This window comes from Oryza brachyantha, chromosome 2, assembly GCF_000231095.2.
Source record: "Oryza brachyantha chromosome 2, ObraRS2, whole genome shotgun sequence".
Classification (NCBI taxonomy): Eukaryota; Viridiplantae; Streptophyta; class Magnoliopsida; order Poales; family Poaceae; genus Oryza; species Oryza brachyantha.
In genome coordinates this window covers 18,122,523-18,143,062 of record NC_023164.2, presented here as the reverse complement: position 1 = coordinate 18,143,062, position 20,540 = coordinate 18,122,523, and the positions used below count along the sequence as shown (strand labels likewise).

At 38.4% G+C, this 20,540-nt stretch overlaps 2 protein-coding genes across 2 annotated transcripts; both read left to right on the top strand.

The window, feature by feature from the left end:
• Positions 1-551: 551 nt before the first annotated feature.
• LOC102710945 (CLIP-associated protein-like) lies at positions 552-12,341 on the top strand. The gene is made up of 21 exons (XM_006647457.3): positions 552-1,030; positions 2,818-2,973; positions 3,076-3,138; positions 3,946-4,014; positions 4,170-4,332; positions 5,031-5,192; positions 5,725-5,822; positions 6,001-6,075; positions 6,166-6,234; positions 6,317-6,402; positions 6,488-6,605; positions 6,721-6,819; positions 7,381-7,738; positions 7,871-9,645; positions 9,761-9,859; positions 10,464-10,568; positions 10,647-10,721; positions 10,787-10,855; positions 10,983-11,051; positions 11,443-11,544; positions 12,041-12,341. The coding sequence occupies exons 1-21, from the start codon at positions 695-697 to the stop codon at positions 12,197-12,199; spliced, it is 4,305 nt and encodes a 1,434-aa protein (XP_006647520.1). The 5' UTR covers positions 552-694; the 3' UTR covers positions 12,200-12,341.
• Positions 12,342-14,850: 2,509 nt separating this feature from the next.
• LOC102711047 lies at positions 14,851-19,438 on the top strand. The gene is made up of 8 exons (XM_006648776.3): positions 14,851-15,016; positions 15,627-15,734; positions 16,185-16,289; positions 16,436-16,570; positions 16,646-16,759; positions 17,293-17,398; positions 17,484-17,541; positions 17,642-19,438. The coding sequence occupies exons 1-8, from the start codon at positions 14,881-14,883 to the stop codon at positions 19,079-19,081; spliced, it is 2,202 nt and encodes a 733-aa protein (XP_006648839.3). The 5' UTR covers positions 14,851-14,880; the 3' UTR covers positions 19,082-19,438.
• The last annotated feature ends 1,102 nt before the right edge of the window (positions 19,439-20,540 follow it).

The following is a 20,540-nucleotide window of genomic DNA, read 5'->3' as shown; positions in this document are numbered from 1 at the left end:
TTGACTTTCCCATTTAAAATGTAACCATTAAATACTATTCACCCCATTTTATGTCGTATTTTTAGCTCTTATATTCATTAATTGATCAATAAAATTATTTGCATATATGTCTATATTTATTAGCATCTATATGAATCTAGTTAATACTGTAAAGCCATATATTGTGAAATGGAGGCATGACTAAATTGTTAGATCAAAGTAAAAAAAAATGTTTATATCTAGAACATATGGGTGCTTTGGTTATAAAATACTTTTTTTCTAGGTTTATCTATAAATCAACGTATGAATTTTAAAAATGGAGGTAATAATTCAGCACCTGCATGACGAACTACAGTGAAGCCTACTTGTCCTGGCTCCTGAGAAATGCACTAGTATACCGCAAGTCAAATGGTAGTCAAATACTGGGATGGACTGGGGGTGCTACATGCGACATTACGAAACGACAGGGACCAACGCGCACAAAATTCTCTGAAACTACTCTGCGCTACTCTGCTCGCTGTCGCGCACTCTCTCCCTCCCTCCCCCAACCTTTTCGTCTCTCTCAGATCCGACTACACTCCCCTCCTCCGCTCCCATTCCCCCCAAAAATCATCACCCGGGAGCGCGCGACGCGACCCAACCACCGCCCTACCGGTCGCCGTCGTCGCCGGGGGGAAGGAAGCGTCGGCTGGGTGGGGGGTGCGGCGCGGTGGAGATGGAGGCGGCGCTGGAGGCGGCGCGCGCCAAGGACACCAAGGAGCGGCTGGCCGGGGTGGAGAGGCTGCACGAGGCGCTGGAGGCCGCGGCGAGGCGCGGGCTGACGTCGGCCGAGGTGACGGCGCTGGTCGACACCTGCATGGATCTGACCAAGGACGGCAACTTCCGCGTCGCCCAGGGCGGGCTGCAGGCGCTCTCCGCCGCCGCGGTGCTCGCCGGCGACCACTTCAAGATCCACCTCAACGCCCTCGTGCCCGCCGCCGTCGAGCGGCTGGGCGACGGCAAGCAGCCTGTCCGGGACGCCGCCCGGCAGCTGCTTGTCACCCTCATGGAGGTCTGCTTCTCTTCGCTGTTGCCTGCTGCTAGCCTGCCACAGCGATATCGTTTGCTCTTACCTGTTAAGGTTTGGGGGGAATGCGGGTTCGGTCCCTTCTATAGTTAGTTACCTGTAAACTATTCTTCGAAACGAAAATCTCAATTTGTCTATGTTTTGATACTGCACGCACGCACGCCGTGCATGGGTTATATGGCGAGGGTTGAGTGGGTGAGGAGAGGACCTTTGGGTGTGATGGTTTTGCTCATTTCGAGCTAGATTGTTAGCTGTAAACTTACAAATAGGCGTGGTCTAATGGATTGTGGTTGAACTAAGTATAATGTGCGATTTGGTTTGCATGCAGCTGTGAAATTGTATCGTTAGCTTGAATTCGGTACAATTTCTGCTTTGAACATGCATGCAGTATCTAATATGAGTATAAGGAGGTAGTTCCTACTTCGTTTGGGTGAATTCTACTGGCTGGTTCTGTGAATTAAAAATGTTCTTTGGCCTTTGATGATTATGCGTTCAAGCCTTGATCGTAAACTAGTTTAGTTGTAGACTTTGATTGTTCACTGTAGTTTAAGGACACCGATATTGGAGTATAATTTGGAATGTTTGATGAGCTGTTGAGGCAAATTTGCAATCATGTAACTTTCAGGGCTATCTTAGGATGCCTTCAAATGGCTACATTGTTGGTGGTCATGCTTGGTACTATGTTATTCCAAAATTTTTCTTCCCTTGTAAGATTATGCATTTTTTTTGTTTTTTAACAAACAGGACCACTGTTATCCACTTTTTTCTCAAATAAACATTTCAGGGGAATAGTGATTCTTAGTTGAAGTAGGTGATAGTTACTAGTGAAATAAACAAACTTGTGACCTGGACTAAGGCTATTGTGACCTGAACAAGGCTGATTTTCCAAGTTTTCAGGTGAATGGAGGCACAAGTTTGGAGCTTACTATATTCCTATATGCTATTATTCAACTAATGCTTTCCTGAGTGGATTAAGATAGATATTTGGGGAAGAATATGTGCATACAGATATACCTAAATGGTTGCTGTATTTTGCTTTTCAATGGAAGGATGTGTTCCCTTGTGTCCTGTAGTTTGCTTCAGGATATATGATTTAGGTATCCAGTGTAGATTTTGGAGAAGCAGAGGCAGTGCAATTGTTAGTCCTTTAAATATGAGAGCGGTGATGGTTGTGGATTTGCAACATCTTCTTTACACTGTATTTTTATGAAATTTCTCTAAAATTTCTTCAATATAACACAATAGTCCTTCGACATGTTAATTCTCCTGGTCTGCCCTTAAAAAGGTTTCAAATCTAATACAGAATGGTCCAAAATGACTGGATTGTCATGCCTCTAACAAAAATCAAGGGTGGAAGATATGTTTTATCAAAAATTCCTATTCACTTATTTTTGATGTAGAACATGTTTGATTTTTTTTCCCATAGCCAACACACAATTTAGCTAGTAGAACTTTCATTTCCCCTTTTCTGCCTGCTGTTTCTTTTTAAGTAGTTATTGATGCCGAAGTGCAGTGCTGTAGATTTTGTTGGGTGCTCTAGTGATGGCACTCTGAAAAAATATCTTATTTGTATTTTGAATTAAAAGAATAACCTTGGTGGCTTTAGCTTATTTCCATAGGCTGCATATTCTCTTGTATGCATAAACATTTCTCATTTTAAGTTGAACTGTTGATTTGCCATGTTAACGTTCATTTATCTTCTTATGGAGCTTGTTTGTTCTGTTATTATTATGCAGGGTATACTAAACTGTTTTTACTCTCTGTACCCTCAGGTTTCATCACCGACAATAATTGTTGAAAGAGCTGGAAGTTATGCATGGACTCACAAGAGCTGGAGGGTGCGGGAAGAATTTGTACGCACTGTTGCAACGGCTGTTGGCCTCTTTGCTTCTACAGAGCTACCTCTACAGCGCGTGTTGCTTTCACCTGTATGCCAAGAGATTTTTATATTTTAATCCGTTGATCCGTTCTTGTCTCATTCATTCTTGCATGGTTCTAATGCTAGCTGCTGCACTTGTTTGGCTTTACAGGTCTTGCAATTGCTGAATGATTTGAATCAAAGTGTCAGAGACGCTGCAATCTCATGTATTGAGGTGATCAGTTACATACATGTTGTACTTGATCGTTTCCAATTCCCTCTGGAAAAATGTTTTGCAACTCACTTCTTTTGCTATTTGTTTAAACTTTTCATTGTACTATCTGGGATTTTACCTGCATGCAATGTTCACACAAAACACCTATGGTTCCATCCTTCAGATTGTATAGTAGGTTTGCTTTCTTCTATTACCAAGATAATGTATTCAATAGATGCAAATTATTTTGCACACTTTCTTTTGTGAACCTCCATTTCCAATGTCCAGTCTCTGCTGTTTAATACATTCTGCCTTTGAACAATACATTTGAACTAATTTAATGGTGGAGTATTACTTCTTTGTTACCTGGATGCTCTCTGTGCAACAACATTCACTTTAGTTTGGTACCACCAACATTGATGCAAAAATAAACGATACTGGTTTGTGTGGTCATGTGATTTACCTATACTCAAATTCTTGGAAGAGGAATATAATTGAACAAAAGAATGTAGAGGTTGTCTTCACTTTTAATTGGTTTTTATATGGTAGACCAGATAATTTTGATGACTGAACTGTGAGCCTATGAACAAGAGGAATGTTCGAATCATCTATAGAATGAATGTGCTACAAGTCTGATAAAATGTGCTAGCTTATATTTTACATTTGATTCTTTGACCGAAATTATATTTTACTTTCATTTTTTTTTTGCTTATGTAGAGCCTGTTGACTATTCTTTATCTGACTTTGCCTGATGAAGTGATGCTCTGACATATATTTTATTGAAGGGTTTTCTGTAGCGTAATAATCTACATTGTCTACTCATTACAGGAGATGTATAAAAATATGGGATCTCAATTCCATGAAGAGTTGCAGCGCCATAATCTGCCTTCATACATGGTAATCCATGTGGCTAATTTGATCTCCATTTTTCTTGGTTTCTTTCGTGTCGAAGTTGGATTAGTAGTAAATTGCACAAACTTGTGTTATCCTTGCAAGTGCATGTTTAAGGTAGCCATTCTGTCATATGATTAATCTTTCTTTGCCTTTTTTAGCTAAAGGAAATAAATTCAAGATTGGATAAAATAGAACCAAAGGTTCGCTCATCTGATGGTGCTAGAATGCAATATAAGGTTATAGAAAGATCTGTAAGTGCTAATCCGAAAAGAGGCAGTCCAAGGAAAAAGGGCTCAATGAGGGAAAGCACATTATTTGGAGGCAAGTTTTAATTTTCGATTTCCTGGAAGCTTCATTTCTGTTTTGATTAACATTACACAAATAAAAAAGGTGTTATTGGTTTGTGCCAGCCAAGATTTTAAGCAATGGCTAAACATAACCGGAGATTCCATGCTATTCACTGTAAATTCTTATCGATCTAACAAGGCAATATTAGCATCTTTTCCATGCACAGTGAGTTAGTGCTTTGTTCCACATGCCGTTATTTATGTAATCATGCGACTATTAGTTGGTTCATGATTTTAAAGTTCTTGCAGACATCATTGGCAGATGTCACATGTAGATGAAGGGAAGCACATGCAGTAGATGTACATGTTTATTCTATATGCGTGTCGCACGGCCTTGAAAGACTTTGCATGCTAATTTTGGCAAGTATATTCCCATTGTTGTGAAAGTTCATTTTGATGCGTTAAAATCCACCTTGTTTTACTAGGGACTCAGGGTAAGGAGCATGCACTATAGAGGCAACATTTTAACTTTGCTGTTTATATGCTAGAGGTTTCCAAGTCCACCATTTTAGTGGGAGCTTTCAGCATTGTTCAAACAATTTAGGAAATGATTAGTTTTTGGTCAGTAGTCAGTTTTTCCATGGCAACTTTGGGTCTAGACATACTTACTTTTTTGTCATTAGCGACCTCGGCATATTGATTATATACCACTTGATTTTGTGTCATTCACAGGTGACTCGGATATTACCGAGAAACCAGTGGATCCCATAAGAGTTCATTCAGAGAAAGAATTACTTAGAGAAATTGAGAAGATTGCATCTGCCCTTGATCCGGAAAAGGACTGGTCTATACGTATTGCAGCAATGCAAAGGATTGAAGCCTTGGTATATGGAGGTTCGATATCTGTCACTGTTGTATTTTCTTCTCTAAAATTTGATAGTGCCTATAAGTAGCTTTCTTTAAAAAGTATATGCCACAGGCTTGAAGTTCTTGCAATAAGTCTAAAAGGGAACTCCAGAGATAGATTATCTGTATATTGTTAGTAACAAAAACAATGAAATAGAATTGAGCTAACCAACCACATTATTCAAAGTCAGGTGGGAATGTGGCGTTGCACTGTTAGTTAACTTGGTAACCCACCAACCACATGACTTTGAGTGCCATATTGATAAGTTACTTATCAGAGCTAATAATGATGCATATGGCCATGTAGAAATCAATCCAATGAAGACAAGTTAAGCCATGGAAATAAATATATTGGAATAGTGAAATAAAATTGCTTCACATTTCTAATTTTACAGGGATGCTATAGGCCATGCTACTGACTGTACAAACACACTGTTACAAAATTATGTATTATTCCAACCTTTCTTGTAAAGATAATTTTGCATTCTTTTTGTTTGAAATGAACTCTTCTTTGTACCAGGTGCAATTGATTACCCATCATTTCTTGTGCTCTTGAAGCAGCTAGTTCCTCCTTTGTCAGCTCAACTGTCTGACCGACGGTCTAGCATAGTAAAACAGGTATTCAGTTTAGCACCAATTCTTGAGAGGCAGATAAAAATTAGTTCATTGAAAAATATTTCATTTTATAAGAACATGTGTGTTATGGAATTTTGTTAGAAAAGAAAATTCTTGTTGAATTTGCAATGACCGAACAAACTGTGGTGAGAAAATATTGCTGACCCAGTTTTTTCCCCAGGTATGCCATCTACTTAATATACTATCAAAAGAACTCCTTGGTGATTTTGAACCATGTGCTGAAATATTTATTCCGGTAATCCTAGAAGCTGTTTCAGTGTTTTGCAACAGTACGTCAATACCCTTATACTTCCTCAGTAGGCTAATATACTGATGAAATTCTCAGGTACTTTTCAAGCTTGTTGTGATAACTGTGCTTGTTATTGCTGAATCTGCGGACAATTGCATAAAAACTGTAAGATAGCTACATTCTTGTATTTAACTACGGTAAAACCTCTCATTACCCATTTTCCTTTTTGACAATTATTGTGTTTCAGATCCTGCGGAACTGCAAGGTTTCACGTATTCTTCCACTTATAGCTGACACGGCAAAGAATGATCGCAGTGCAGTCCTTCGTGCTAGGTACTTGTGTTTAGCATTGTCTTTTTCGCAGTATCCATGATCTTTATTTCTTAAGGCTACTCATGCCTGTTTCCTACTATTTCAGATGTAGTGAGTATGCCCTCCTAATATTGGAATATTGGGCAGATGCTCCTGAAATACAACGTGCATCTGATATATATGAAGATCTAATAAAATGCTGTGTGGCTGATGCAATGAGTGAGGTTGGTCTAACACCACCCATTTTTCCTGACTTAAGTCACCATACTGTTAACTTGTTAAGTATTAAATGCCTGAAACAATTTTTTATGTTATTCTTGTGCCGTGTTGCAAATACAGGTTCGTGCAACTGCAAGATCTTGCTATAGGATGTTCACAAAGACATGGCCTGAGCGTTCACGTCGGCTTTATATGTCATTTGATCCTGCAATACAGAGGGTATGCCATTTTACTTTTCTGCATGGTTCCTTGGAAAGATCAATCAAACATTCAAAACTATACTATGTTTAGGTTGGCATCTTAGAGTGCTATGGAGGTTGACATGTATTATTTATTCTATGTTGCCAGTAAGGTCAAAAGAGGAGACATTAGCTTTGTGTACTATGTACCTATCATACACCTTAGTCAACAACTTAAATCTTTCTGTGGATCTTGCTGAAATTGAAGGAAAGTTCTAGGTATCCTTTTGTAATATCTTCTGTTAGTTTATTTAAGAGTATATTCCAAATTATTGTATTCTTAATTTGCAGATATAATTCTTCAACAAGTCGCTTGTACTAGTTAGTTGTGCTAGGTATCATGTGTAAATTCTTTCAAGCCTAACCTTGTGGTATAAAAATTTGGAAGAAATTATTTTATAACGAAAATCAGCCAAAATATGTGTGAACATGTATATTTTGTTACTTGAAAAGGATTTTCTGAACTAAAACAGTGCGGTTGTCCGACTGCTATTACACAGTATAATTGTTTGTTTGATCTGAAAAACGCAAGCACTTGCAGATGATAAATGATGAAGATGGGGGCCTGCACAAGCGGTATCCTTCTCCGTCATTGCGTGAGAAGGGTGTCCAACTTTCTCGTGTTTCATCTCATTCAACTGGTACACATTTAGCTGGATACAGCACTTCAGCTATTGTTGCGATGGACAAGAGTGCAGCTATTTCTTCTGAATCGTCTCTCTCATCAAGAACTCTTCTGTCACAATCAAAGACAACTGGTAGAAGCACTGAAAGAAGCATAGAGAGTGTTCTCAACTCAAGCAAACAAAAGGTTTCTGCAATTGAAAGTTTATTGAAGGGTGTAAGCATGTCAGGCAGGCAAAATTTCTCCGCTATGCGCTCAGCAAGCTTGGATCTTGGTATACTTTAAGCTGCTGAATTTGAGTTTGCTCTTTCATTATATAGTTTAAAATTCTTAGTATTGCTTTCATGACTTATATTCTAAATACTTAAGAAATCTTAATTTCTTTTTTCTTTTCCTCCTAGTGCAGGAGTTGATCCTCCATCCTCTCGTGATCCTCCTATCCCACTTGCTGCAACTGCTTCGGACCATCTGTCTTTGCAGAATTCTGTATTGCTGGACTCATCCTTGCCAAGCATTAGTAACACAAGAAATGGTGGTTCACGCTTGGTAGATACAGTGGCCAACAAAGAGCGGTCGAGGTCACCATATTTGAGTAGTCTATCATCTGAATCAATATCAGGCTCATCACTGCCTTATGTGAGAAGCTCTTCTGGGAGGTCTCAATATGGTAGCACTATGGACGAGAGTAATGATACATGGCCAACCAGGCGGATGCCACAGATGCAGATGGACAGACACTATCTTGATATGAACTATAGGGAAGCCAGCCACAGAAATTTACACCATAACCAGGTTCCACACTTCCAGAGGCCTCTTAGGAAGCAAGTGGCATCAAGGGCTTCTGCAAGCTCGAGGCACAGTTTTGATGATGGTCATATCTCATCTAGTGACATGTCACGATACACAGATGGTCCAACATCTATAAGTGATGCACTCTCTGAGGGCCTTAGTGCAAGTTCAGATTGGGTAGCTAGAGTTGCGGCTTTTAATTTTATTCAGACACTATTGCAACAAGGACAAAAAGGCATTCAAGAAGTTATGCAGAATTTCGAAAAGGTCATGAAGCTATTTTTCCGTTATTTGGATGATCCTCATCACAAAGTTGCACAGGCAGCTTTCTCCACACTTGCAGATATCATTCCAGCTTGCAAGAAACAATTTGAGAGCTATGTTGAAAGAATTTTACCATATGTCTTTTCAAGACTTATTGATCCAAAGGAGCTAGTTAGGCAACCATGTTCGTCAACCTTGGACGTTGTTGGCCGCACATATCCCATTGACACATTACTACCTGCGCTAGTACGTTCACTAGATGAACAAAGGTCTCCAAAAGCAAAACTTGCTGTTCTTGAGTTTGCTAATAAGTCATTCAGCAGATACAAAGCAGACTTGGAAGGTTACAGTAACAGTGGCTTTCTTAAGCTATGGCTTTCAAAGCTAGCACCTTTAATACATGAAAAGAATGCAAAATTGAAGGAAACTTCCATTTCTGGAATCATAGCAGTCTATTCTCATTTTGATTCAACAGCGGTTCTAAATTTTATTCTAAGTCTGTCAGTTGAAGAACAAAACCTTGTGAGGCGAGCACTGAAACAATATACTCCTCGTATCGAGGTTGATCTGGTGAATTACTTGCAGAGCAAAAAAGAACGCTCACGTCCCAAATCTTATGATCAAGTTGATTTTGGAAATTCTTCTGAAGATGGTTATGCTATGACGCCAAAGAATAGCTATGCATTTGGACGATTTTCTCCTAGTTCCCTTGATAATGTTACAGTGAAGAAGATGAATGTATTGCAAGGATCAACATTCCTTGATACTTCTACTGGCCGTACTTCCTCTGATGTTAGCATTGATAATGTTAAGCAATGTTTTGAACCTTCTGAGGCTGAAGTTCTTACAGCTAGTAGGGAATCAAAGAACATTGCTCGCACAGTTGTAGAAGCTGCGCGTTCATGGACAGATTATCCTGACAAATCAGATGCTACCATCGATGATGAAAATTCTACCAGTACTCCTCGTCTGGAGTTAAGCCGTCTTGTTGTTTCTGATGTGCGCAGTGCTGCTATTTCAACTTCTGTGGAGGGCAATCAAGAGGGAAATCCATTTGTGGAGCTTAGTTCTGTGAAGACTATCCCACACACCAGTAATGGCCCTAGCATCCCACAACTTCTTCATCAGGTATGTCTGAAATATCTCCTCTTTTTCATCAACTTTGTTAGTAATGCTGATGTGTTAATTTTACTTTTCTCATCCTATATACAAATTATATTTTAACTTTTTTCTATGTTTTTAGATAAGCAATGTCGGTGAAGTTACAAATCTAGACAAGCGGGAGGCATTACAACAGCTGGTTACAGCTTCCACTAATAATGACAACTCTATATGGTCTAAGGTTTGCAATCTTACCTTTTTAATATCACTTTAATTTTATAAGAAAAGTTTCAATACTATAGCTTTCTTTCATGTCCTTTTATCCATGTGGACTTTTATCTTTAATTGGGTTAAGCAGTTGCAATACATGTTTTACGCCATCAGTTATATGCTTCTGCATCTCATGCTGTATTCCTTGTGTGACTAGTATGAGAATAAATGAGAGTTTCTGGAGAGTGTGTGGTTCAGGATGGAGGGAAAAAGAATCGCAGGGCCCTGTTACATGAGGGAACTCACACTGTTTCCATTATCTCATTGATAATGAAATGCTGCACTACTGCTATAGTACAATAGCTTAAAACATTATCTTCATTCTAGAACAAATTTCCTGATTTATCCTTATGCAATGGTTTCTAAAAATGATAAATGCTTCGTCATTTCAGTAACAGTGAAAAGAACATTTGATTATCATTGTTCTATAAACTGTTCATTGTGAGTGGTGTCCTCCAGAATGGATAGTTATGATCCTCTAGTATTGCAGCTTATTTGATATGTTTTCATTATTTTATAGTACCCTTCTATTTATAATATCTTTATCCTGATGTCGGTCTTCTGTGTTTCAATAGTATTTCAATCAAATTTTAACAACCGTCCTTGAGGTGTTGGATGATTCGGATTCTTCTATCAGGGAGCTTTCTCTATCGTTAGTTGCTGAGATGCTCCAAAACCAGGTTTTCTATTGAAAAATTGCATGAATGTTTGGTAATCTAGCTAGTAGCTTGTTGACTAATAATGTCTATCATTTTCAGAAAGATTCTATGGAAGAATCTATTGAGATTGTCCTTGAAAAGCTCCTACATGTGACCAAAGATGTCGTAGCCAAGGTAAACTTTCCTCATTTAGTTATTCCTCTTGCTTGTGGGCTAATCATTTTTTAATGCTGATGCAGGTTTCCAATGAAGCAAACCAGTGCTTAAATGTTGTGTTGGCAAAATACGACCCTTTTAGATGCCTTGCTGTATGTCCAGAGTTCCTCCTTTTTTTGTATAAAATAGTGGATATAAATAATGCAGTAGTGCTTGTTTACACTTGTTGTAACTGGCAGCTTATACTTTTGTCCTTTTTTCTTTGTGCTTGCACTGCAGGTTATTATACCTTTATTGGTTAGTGATGATGAAAAGATGCTTGTCATGTGTACCAACTGCTTGACAAAGGTATCTTAGCTCCATACTTTAATTATCATTGGTGCAATACTTTAACATACTGAACGAAAACATCAGATAATGAAAGATAATTAACCTGCATTTAATTTACCATAATTTTATTTGTCAATGATGGTATTTTTATCTCTGATAAGGCCCATCACAGCTTGAATATCTTGGCAGCTACCAACTGTTGAATTGATCACTTGTGTACCCTATACAACTATTTCATTAAAGCTTCGTTGCTGATTACATGTTAATGAGGAGATTAAGGAAATATTTTTTTATATTACAAGAAACATCATTAGTTTGTAGAGCTGTTTCGTCTCTTCTGGATTTCTTGTTCGTTACATATCCAGACTAACCTTATTTGATTGCTGGTTTTCTCCTGGTAAATTTTCAGCTTGTTGGGCGCCTTTCAGAGGAGGAATTAGTGACCCAACTGCCTTCATTTCTACCGGCACTTTTTGATGCTTTCAATAACCAGAGTCCAGACGTTCGCAAGGTGCTTGATTGTTCTTCTTACTAATTCCCTAGTTTTCATAGTTTCCAGTTGTTTGATAGTCGGCTACACTAGTGTTATAACACTCCCTCCAGTAAAAAGCAGTGACTTTTTGGTTGTAGTATGTGCACCCAAACCTTAAATATTGATATCTCATGATTATTTAGATTGGATATATGAAAATGATGTGTTTGAGTTCGTTTGAAAATTATTTCTACAATATTATAATTTACCATGCTTTATGTTTTATTAATACATTATAATAAACCACCTTGATGCCAAAACGTCACATATTTCTTTGTTCGGCTACAGGGTCAGTGGCAAAGTGCATTATCTATTTTGAGTTCTCTTCTAAGAATCTGTTCATGTTTGGTCATTGTCAATTGCATGTTAATCACAAGCAACCATCTACCTGCTGTCTACCATTGTTATCTGGATTATGTATCAATAAATATATGACAATGTTTGGAATCTAATATTGTATTAACTTTCTTTCCAGACTGTTGTATTCTGCTTGGTGGATATATACATTATGCTTGGGAAAGCATTTGTACCATATCTAGAGGGGCTTAATAGCACGCAGCTGCGCCTAGTAACAATCTATGCAAACCGGATATCACAGGCAAGGTCTGGTGCACCGATTGATGCTAACCACTAGATCATTTTGTTTTGTATACAATATGTATGTATCATATATCTTTGAATGGGTTTGGTTTCATTCATTCAATTTGTATATAACAGACAGATGTGCATTGAGCAGGTTGGCCTTTCGTGTGTGCATGTGTTCCTTTTATTGTTTCCTTTTTCCCATGTGTGCAGGCATTGTATCATGTGTTAACTTGTACCGTTCACACTGTACAAAGATAACAGAATGTAGCTGACTGTTTTCCCCTTGTTTGTATGGGCTTTTTTTTGCTGGCCATATCCATTGTGCTGTAAACAGCGGTTGTGAATATTTAACAGAGAATTGCTCATCAAATCCTGGAAATAGTTTTGCTTAAGAAATGGAACAGGCTGGAGATTAGATCCAGATGCTCCAGGGCCCTTGCGTTTGAGATGTTTTTGTCGCTCCGTTTCACTTTGGCATGGATCTCTTCATCCAGGCTATTCCAAATTCAGGGGGAATTTAACTATTTGCCACTATTAGTGATGGCTATGCTACTTTTACATGTGTTCTTATAAAATTGCCATTGGAAAAAGAGTTTCTTCACAAATTGTCACTTTTGCTAATGTGTCTTGCCAACTCATACCACCAGGATGCATGGGGAGTGTGAAATATCCATTTTATCTCTTGTGGGCACCATGATGTAGCTCATCCCCTTTCCTTCACCTCTCTTGTAGCCTACAATGCGAGTTGAAGCAAGCACGATGCAACCGGTAAGACGACTAGACATACAGTTCGCTACCATTTGCAAACCATGAAATAGAAGTAATATATTACCAGGTAGCCGTTGCAGCTCTTGCAAAATACTACATTCGTCTGTATCTAGGGTTTGACCATCTATTTTATTAAAAAAATTACTATTTTTTTAAAAAAATTAGTCATGTTTAAATTACTATTTATGTTTTACTATATAATAACAATAAAAATATTAATATTAAAAAATTTCAAATAAAACAAGAGATGCAAGAAGTGACAAGTTGTATCATAAAGGGTAAAATGGATATTTCACACTTCACATTCATGGTGGCAGTATGACTTGGTGATCATATCAGCAAAAATGATGATTTGTTAAGAAATTTTCTCTCTCCAATAGCAATTCTATAAAAACATATGTAAAAGTAACATTTAAAGAATATCTAACAGTGGTAAATTGTTAAATTCCCCCAAATTCAGAGCACATGTAAAGCGAAGGCGAGGTGAAGCCGAGATGGTCCGGCCTCAGTTGAGTAGAGGCAGGGGCTGTCAACTGAGCCGAGCTAGTTTGTCTACCCAACCTCAACCTGAGCCTATTTTACCATCAATCTTTTAATGATAATATTTTAATAAAGACAGCTATTTTCAAGTAAATCACACTAATGAAAAATTGAATTTTGCATAACCCAGAGTATCATGGCTCACATTGCACAAAACCACAATAATTTTAGTAGGTGGTACATGACCCCAGTTACTGTGGCATTAAGGTTTCACAAAACAACATTGCTAACAAAATTAACTTAATATTATAGCAATGGAAAATAATTAAATTAGAGTATACAATATTTAGACAATGGATTAAATGAATCCAGAAAATCTAGATGCTATTTACAAATTCATATGAATATTAGATTAAAGAAAAAGTGGTTAAATATGTGGTTTTGCGTAACATAGGGCCATAATACATGTGGTTATTTGTAACACACCAAAACATACGTGAATTTATGCAGCTTGAACCAAAATATATGGGGTTTTGTAAAACTTACTCTAATAAAAAAAATATAGAAATGATTGAGACAAATGAATGTTGCTAATGTATGCTAATTTATTGTGTAGATAAACATATTACTTTCTATGTTTCAAAATAATTTTATCTTTGCACATTCTTATTTGTCTCAAATAAGTTTACTTTTGAGTGATCGTTGTATTAGAGTTTATGAAAGTAGGGGATAAGTGCATTAGACATATATAAGGTGAGAAATAATTGCACTGAGATTTAAGGAAGTGGAGGACATTTTAGTTTTTTGTTTTTATACTGGTATGTGTGAGATAGGCAAAAAAAAACGAAGTTATTTTAGGACAGAAGAAATACCCATTAATTCATTAAGTCAACGAGGTAAATGAGCAGCTCAAGCTTGGCTCGCTAAAGCTCATGAATTGGTGTAAAATCAATGACGGTCTAGGAATGGATAGCACTAATTCGTATCGCTATCGTTAATAATAAATCCAATTTGAGATAATTGGAAATAGTGAAGTTAATTAAAAGAAGTCTTTACATAATATATCCCGTGATATTTTTTTTATCATGTTTGAGTGTTTTATTAGATGACTAAATTATAGTTTATTGTCTCTATACCGCAATAGGTGATACTCTAGCGAGTACGTTTTGTCTCACAATAAGTGCAACTTTAGAATTTAAATTTTCCTCCAATTACTCTCATTTAAATTTATCTCCATTTTAACCTCAAGTGGCATTCTACTCTAGATCTTTCTTATTTGATGTAGGACATTTAGGTCATTCTTTTTCTACTAATTTGTCATCTCAATTCTAAGGTGCAATCAATAGCCTCGTGGACTTATTTGTAAGACTGATACTAGTGCGTGTACCAAATGAGAAAATTGTCGGAGTGTGAAGGCTCTCCCTCCCTCCGCTTTCTTTTCATCCCCTCGGGTTTTGGCGCGCACCACTCGAGGCGGCGGCGATGGATCGTCTCCGGCATCGGAACCCTAGAACCGGCCCTCCCACTTCCTCCTCTATGAAGCCCCCGCGGCCCCCGCGCGGCCCGTCCTTCCAGCCACCAGCGCCGCCGAGGCCCCTCCCGGAGGCCTCCTCCCCAGGTCTCTCTCGCGCTTCGTGTTTCTCTCTCTCTTCTTTGTTGGCCTTAGGGATTTGTCGGGTTCAATTTTCGGTACATGATGACGGTGCGAGCCAGGTTCGTGGATCGACGTAGAAGTTTGTAGTTTGTGGGATGATTGAATTGGGATTGCGTGAGGTTGGGGTTTGTGGAAGAATTAGCTGTTGTTAATCCGCGGTTCAATTCTGAACAACTCGTAATGTTATTCCCTGCCTCTTTCTGAATACAAAAGAGTCGTTCATGGATTTTGTGTGTATATTTGGGACCATTTCATTGCCAATTATAAATTTGGTGTTGGTTTAGGATCGTATGCCGCTGATGTCCACCTTCAGATTTTATTTTTAATCTGTCCTTTCAAGAAAAATATTTTATCTGTTATTGAATGTGTTTGTTTCAGAAGTGGCATGCTTTGATTCCTCTCTATGTTTCTAATAAGCTTTTCTTTGGTTGCCTTTGCTTATAGTCCTAGTTACTTTCCAGCTATCCTCAAGTGCCGTCTTGTTATTCATTGCAGCCTTTATTCAGTGGGATTTTTCTCCTGGGAATCAATGTGAATTTCTGATTTGATGGAATGATTGAGTACGCAATGACAGGTGGAAGGCCAAGGAAAAAAGTTCGGTTTGCTACTGAAGGCAGCAGACATCAGATGTGCACGAGACAGGATGCAAACACAGGCAAAGCTGAAAAAAGCAGACCCCAAGGTGCATTTCATTTGGCCCTGGCCTCACTATAAATCCATTTTTAAAGAGTGCTTGATTTTGGTAATACCTTTTAGGTTACATGATGCATGAATATTCTATCAGAAGCCACCCATTTCCGTATCTTCATGTTATGTACTTCAGCTTACAGAGATTGATTTTTCTTGTCAAAATATATTCTGGGTTCCATGCCTTTGTAGTCTTCTCAATGTTAGATGTGTCATTTCAGAAGATGAATCAATGGTGGATGAATGCTACTTACCCCTTTGAAGTGTATTCTGTGCAATCCCATGAGATGGTTGAAGCATGAAAGCAACACTCTTTCTAAATATTGCTGTTAAATTGTTGAGGCCATTTACTATGCTCCTTGCAATATTAATTTTAATTTGCATTTACATGGTTTTCTTTGTGTTTCTACATCCTTACCATATTTGGCCATCATTCTCCATGCAGGTTGTGATGCAAAAACTAGTGAATACAAATTCTTTAAGAAATTGTGGGATCAGTCAGGCCGTAGATCTCATTCTTTCTCCAAGCAAAACGAAGAAACACTAATAGGTTTGTAACTCTATACACTTCCATTTGGTGTACTATGTCTACTATACTACTATTCTCTTTTGTGCTCTTAATTCAAACGTCAAACGTCAAACGACTTGAAACAGATCGTTCATATGTATCTCATGTGATCTTGCTGTGCCTTGTAGAACTGCAAAATGTAATGCCAGCCAGAAAGCTCCCTGTCCAGAAGAGCACTCTTTGTTCTGAGGAGACCCCTAATACACCTTCTAAGAATGAAGAAATCTACCATGAGCAAGTCAATGAGAAAGCTTCCCATTCTGGTTGAATTCATTTTTCTCTGACCTCCTTTAGGCATGAATAATTTTAGACTCTTCTTACTATTGTGTTCTCTGCAGAATGTGTCAATAATGATACACCTCAGTTAAAACCACGTGATTACTTGACTGTTCATGTTCGCACACCCATAAATCAGATTTCCTTCGAAGCCGTAGGGATTTCAAGAAACACTGGTGAGACATTTTCATCTTTCAAGAAGAAATACATAGCATAGTGACTGCCTACTATACTGCTGAATGTCTTGCTGGAAATTGTCAATATGATAGACATTTTCCATATATGCATGTACCTTGCTTTAGCAATGCACGATTTTGTAGAGTTTATCATTCCTTCCTAAATATTGGAGCCTATTGTAGTTGATATTTTTCTTATATAAATATAATCTTCTATTGAGAATGAATGAAATGAGAAGGCTAGGAAATAATACTGGGTTCTTTTTATTCTTCAAGTGTTTTTTTCACGCAAACTATGACACATATTTTCTGAAGTGTGCTGGATGCTTATATTTGTCCTGCAAACATTGACTGAATCGAAGCACATGTTACTGATTCACCACGTAGATATTGAGCAATAATTCTCAGTTTCTTAATCCCTTTCATAAACTAATACTTGTGAGACATATGATTAGCAGTGTTATCGCAGCAATTTACATCTGCTATATTTATCTAATATGCTAAGCCCGCATTGTTTTCACTTTTGGTCATAGCCATAGAACCTTGGAGTGGACGGATCTTTTCAGAAAAGAGAGGGAAATTATTAAAGCTAGCTGCAAAAACTGTGTCAATGGAAAGTTCTGAGTTTTTGCAGAGAAGGTTGTCACTACATATTGAAGAACTCCATTACTTTATATTTTCATGCTGTCCAATAATGGTTCGCCTGATGACCTAAATTTCTCAGATCAGAATTTTTTGCTGACATCCTGCAAAGGCTAGGCACCGAGAACATGATAAAAAAGGTATCCTTTCCTGAATCTATTTAATGTACTATCATGTTCTAAAAAATAGTGGCTGTTATTTATCAGTTCCATGATTTGGTAGTTGCTTATTGTAATGCAGCGTCCGAAGGAGTCCATGAGACTGATGAAGGTCTTCCAACATAATCACACTGGCACCGGATGTCATTTCAAAACTGTGCTTGATTATAGGCTTAGCGACTTTGATTCGCAAACTAAACTGAGAACAGAAAAAGGTTCATCCTCTTATGCAACTCAGGAAGCCTGTCAATTCATGGCTTTGCCACTGGGACACGATCAGGGCCTTACAGGTTCCCTTGATTGGAAAATGGATTTACCTCACAGGGGCAATGAAGCACGTGAGAGCATGGCCTTACCATGGGTGCACACTGTAAGTCCTTCAAACTCTGGTTGTAAAGGAGACACTGCTCACAACCAGATTTCTAACTTGTTGCTAGAGGATGTCCAACCACACACCAGAGGCAAAACAGCTTCAGCTAATGAGTTGAACTGTAATGTTGAAACAAGGTCATGTGCTTATCATGGATGGGCGCCTATGTTGTCAGCTGGATTCTCTGGGTCCATTCCAAATAGATTTTCCATGCCCTGTCAGATTGAGGAGAAACATGTGGTACCATATGAAATATCAAATACCCACTGGCGACCTGGCCTCCGTAAACCTGTAGAACAATGTTTTTCTCCTTCAGTTGAATTGGATGGGCAAGGCCAGGAGGCAGGATTATCTCTTAAGTGTGGTGTTGGGCTTCTAGATCAATGTATTTCTAGGTCAGATGGGCTGGAAAGGCAAGACCAACATGAGGCGGGAGTAGTTAGTTCTGACACTGGACTTCTATCTAGCTTCGACCAGTTATATGCGAAATGCTCTGGTTCGAGCTTTTTTGATACTAGAAATGGAATCCTCAATCACAGTGATTTTAGCTATATGTCCAACTTACCTGCAAGTGAGAGCAAAGATATTGTGTCAAATGCAAACAGAAGTAGTCTGGATCTCATATTTTCAACTTCAGAGCACCCTTTTCAATTGGACTCAAAGAGGTTGCATGAAACTTCCATGTGTTTATCTTCTTTGGCTGGACTGGAGGATAAATATACTACGGAGGCTGGGATTTTTGATAATACTGATATGGGGCCTATACAGGGATGGGACCAGTTACCTGCGAAGTTCACTTATACAAGATTTTCAAACTACACATCTAGAACTCTGGATCATCACCATCTCAGATATATGCCTCCCGAGGAGAGTAGTACTTTGTCCATGGATGCAAACGGCGGTTGTTTGAACTCTCCATCACCATACACAGATCATCCTTTTAAGCAAGATGGAAAAGGCTTGTGTGACTCTTCCACAGAATTGTGGTCATCAGTGCATCATCTCCAATCTCATGGAGATGATTTTGGAGCTGTGCCCGGTTTCATGTCAGAGGAAAATACTTGCAATGATTTGGAAGATCACTGCAGTTTCATGTTAGTCGAAGGAAACCCAAACGACTTGTGCACACCTGATCTTTTGTTATTCGGTTAATGCTCTGCTATGGATGGCATCAGGGAGGCTTGTGTGTCCTGATGGCCTAAGGTCGTAGTCCACTCCAAATTGCACCTTCCTCTATTGTTTTTTGTCCAGGCTGATTCTGTTGGCAGATGATACCTTTCAATGAATGTGTCTTGAATGTTGAGTGTACATATGTGTATGTAGATGAAGTTATGAGAGATTCACAGATGTTCACCTGATTTTGGAAAGGCTTGCCTTGTCCAGCTACAAGCCTACAAGGAATGAATGCTAATTATTTCTATTAACACTTCTATAGAAAAATATCTAGGTTTAAAACATCCTATACTCCAAATGAAATTGCTCAAGCTGATGGTGCGTTGTTATAAATAAATATTGCTATAGAGTATTTGTAGTACATCCATAGCTAGCAGCTGAATTGGGGTAAATGGTTGAGATAAGGGAGCAAAATCAAATTCCATTTTTTATGCATTGGAGGCTGATGAATTTCAATCTTGTTTTGTTTGGCTCTAGGCTTCTAACCCCTTTGCTCAGCCTTGTACATGCGGCATGCTTAAGCTGCTGCTCTATAGTGGTTTGAGCGTGTTGATTCTCTTGATGTTCTGTTTCCAAGTAAGGGGCTAACAAAGCACAACCCAAATTTTATACCTTAAAATCGAAAGTATTTATGTACTTCTGTTACTTGTTACTACTTGCTAGTAATGGTGGTTAGATAAAGATGTTGAACTGTATTAGCAGGAGTGGCTAAAGTAAATCTTCTACCAAACGGTCAAAAGCTCAAAGGTAAATTCCCGAGCTCTACCTGACTAAGGCCAAATTTTCCAAGCTTTTTTGACTGAAGCTTTTTACCCCCCGACATGTGATCCTTCCGTTCAAGAAAAATTCCAATGGGATCAAGTACTATGCTACACAGTATCGTCCCACAGTAAAAGGCTACATATTCTCTGCACATAGCACAGCTGAATTCCTGCTTTTCCTTGGAAGTATTTGGGCGACCAGACTGAACTTTTTACCAGCAGTCCAGAGGTCTCGTCTAACATCAGTACAAACGACTCCAAGGTACCGTTCAATCGTTCATATCACACGAAATTGTTGTTGAATCGATAGTATCTTGAGACGATTTTACGTTGAGGAGAGTTGAGATGCGTAGTACTATATTTTTTTGAAGTTCGAGCTACTACGTTCTTTCAGGAAAAAAAGGAAGAATTTTGAGCTAGCACTAAAGATAACAGAAAACATTCCTGGCATCAATCTCAGAGCTAAGAACGGATATATTGCCGAGATGGTAAATTGTACTATAACGAACTGATCATAAGTTCATAACGATGAAATGCAACTAGCATCAACCTGGTGAGACGTTTCTACGTTCCTCTCTAAAAGCATAATCACCCATGGAACTACACAAAAATGGAACTACCGCGAGTAAATTGACGAGTTGAAACAGGGGCATCCATGAAGGTATAAAAATCATGAG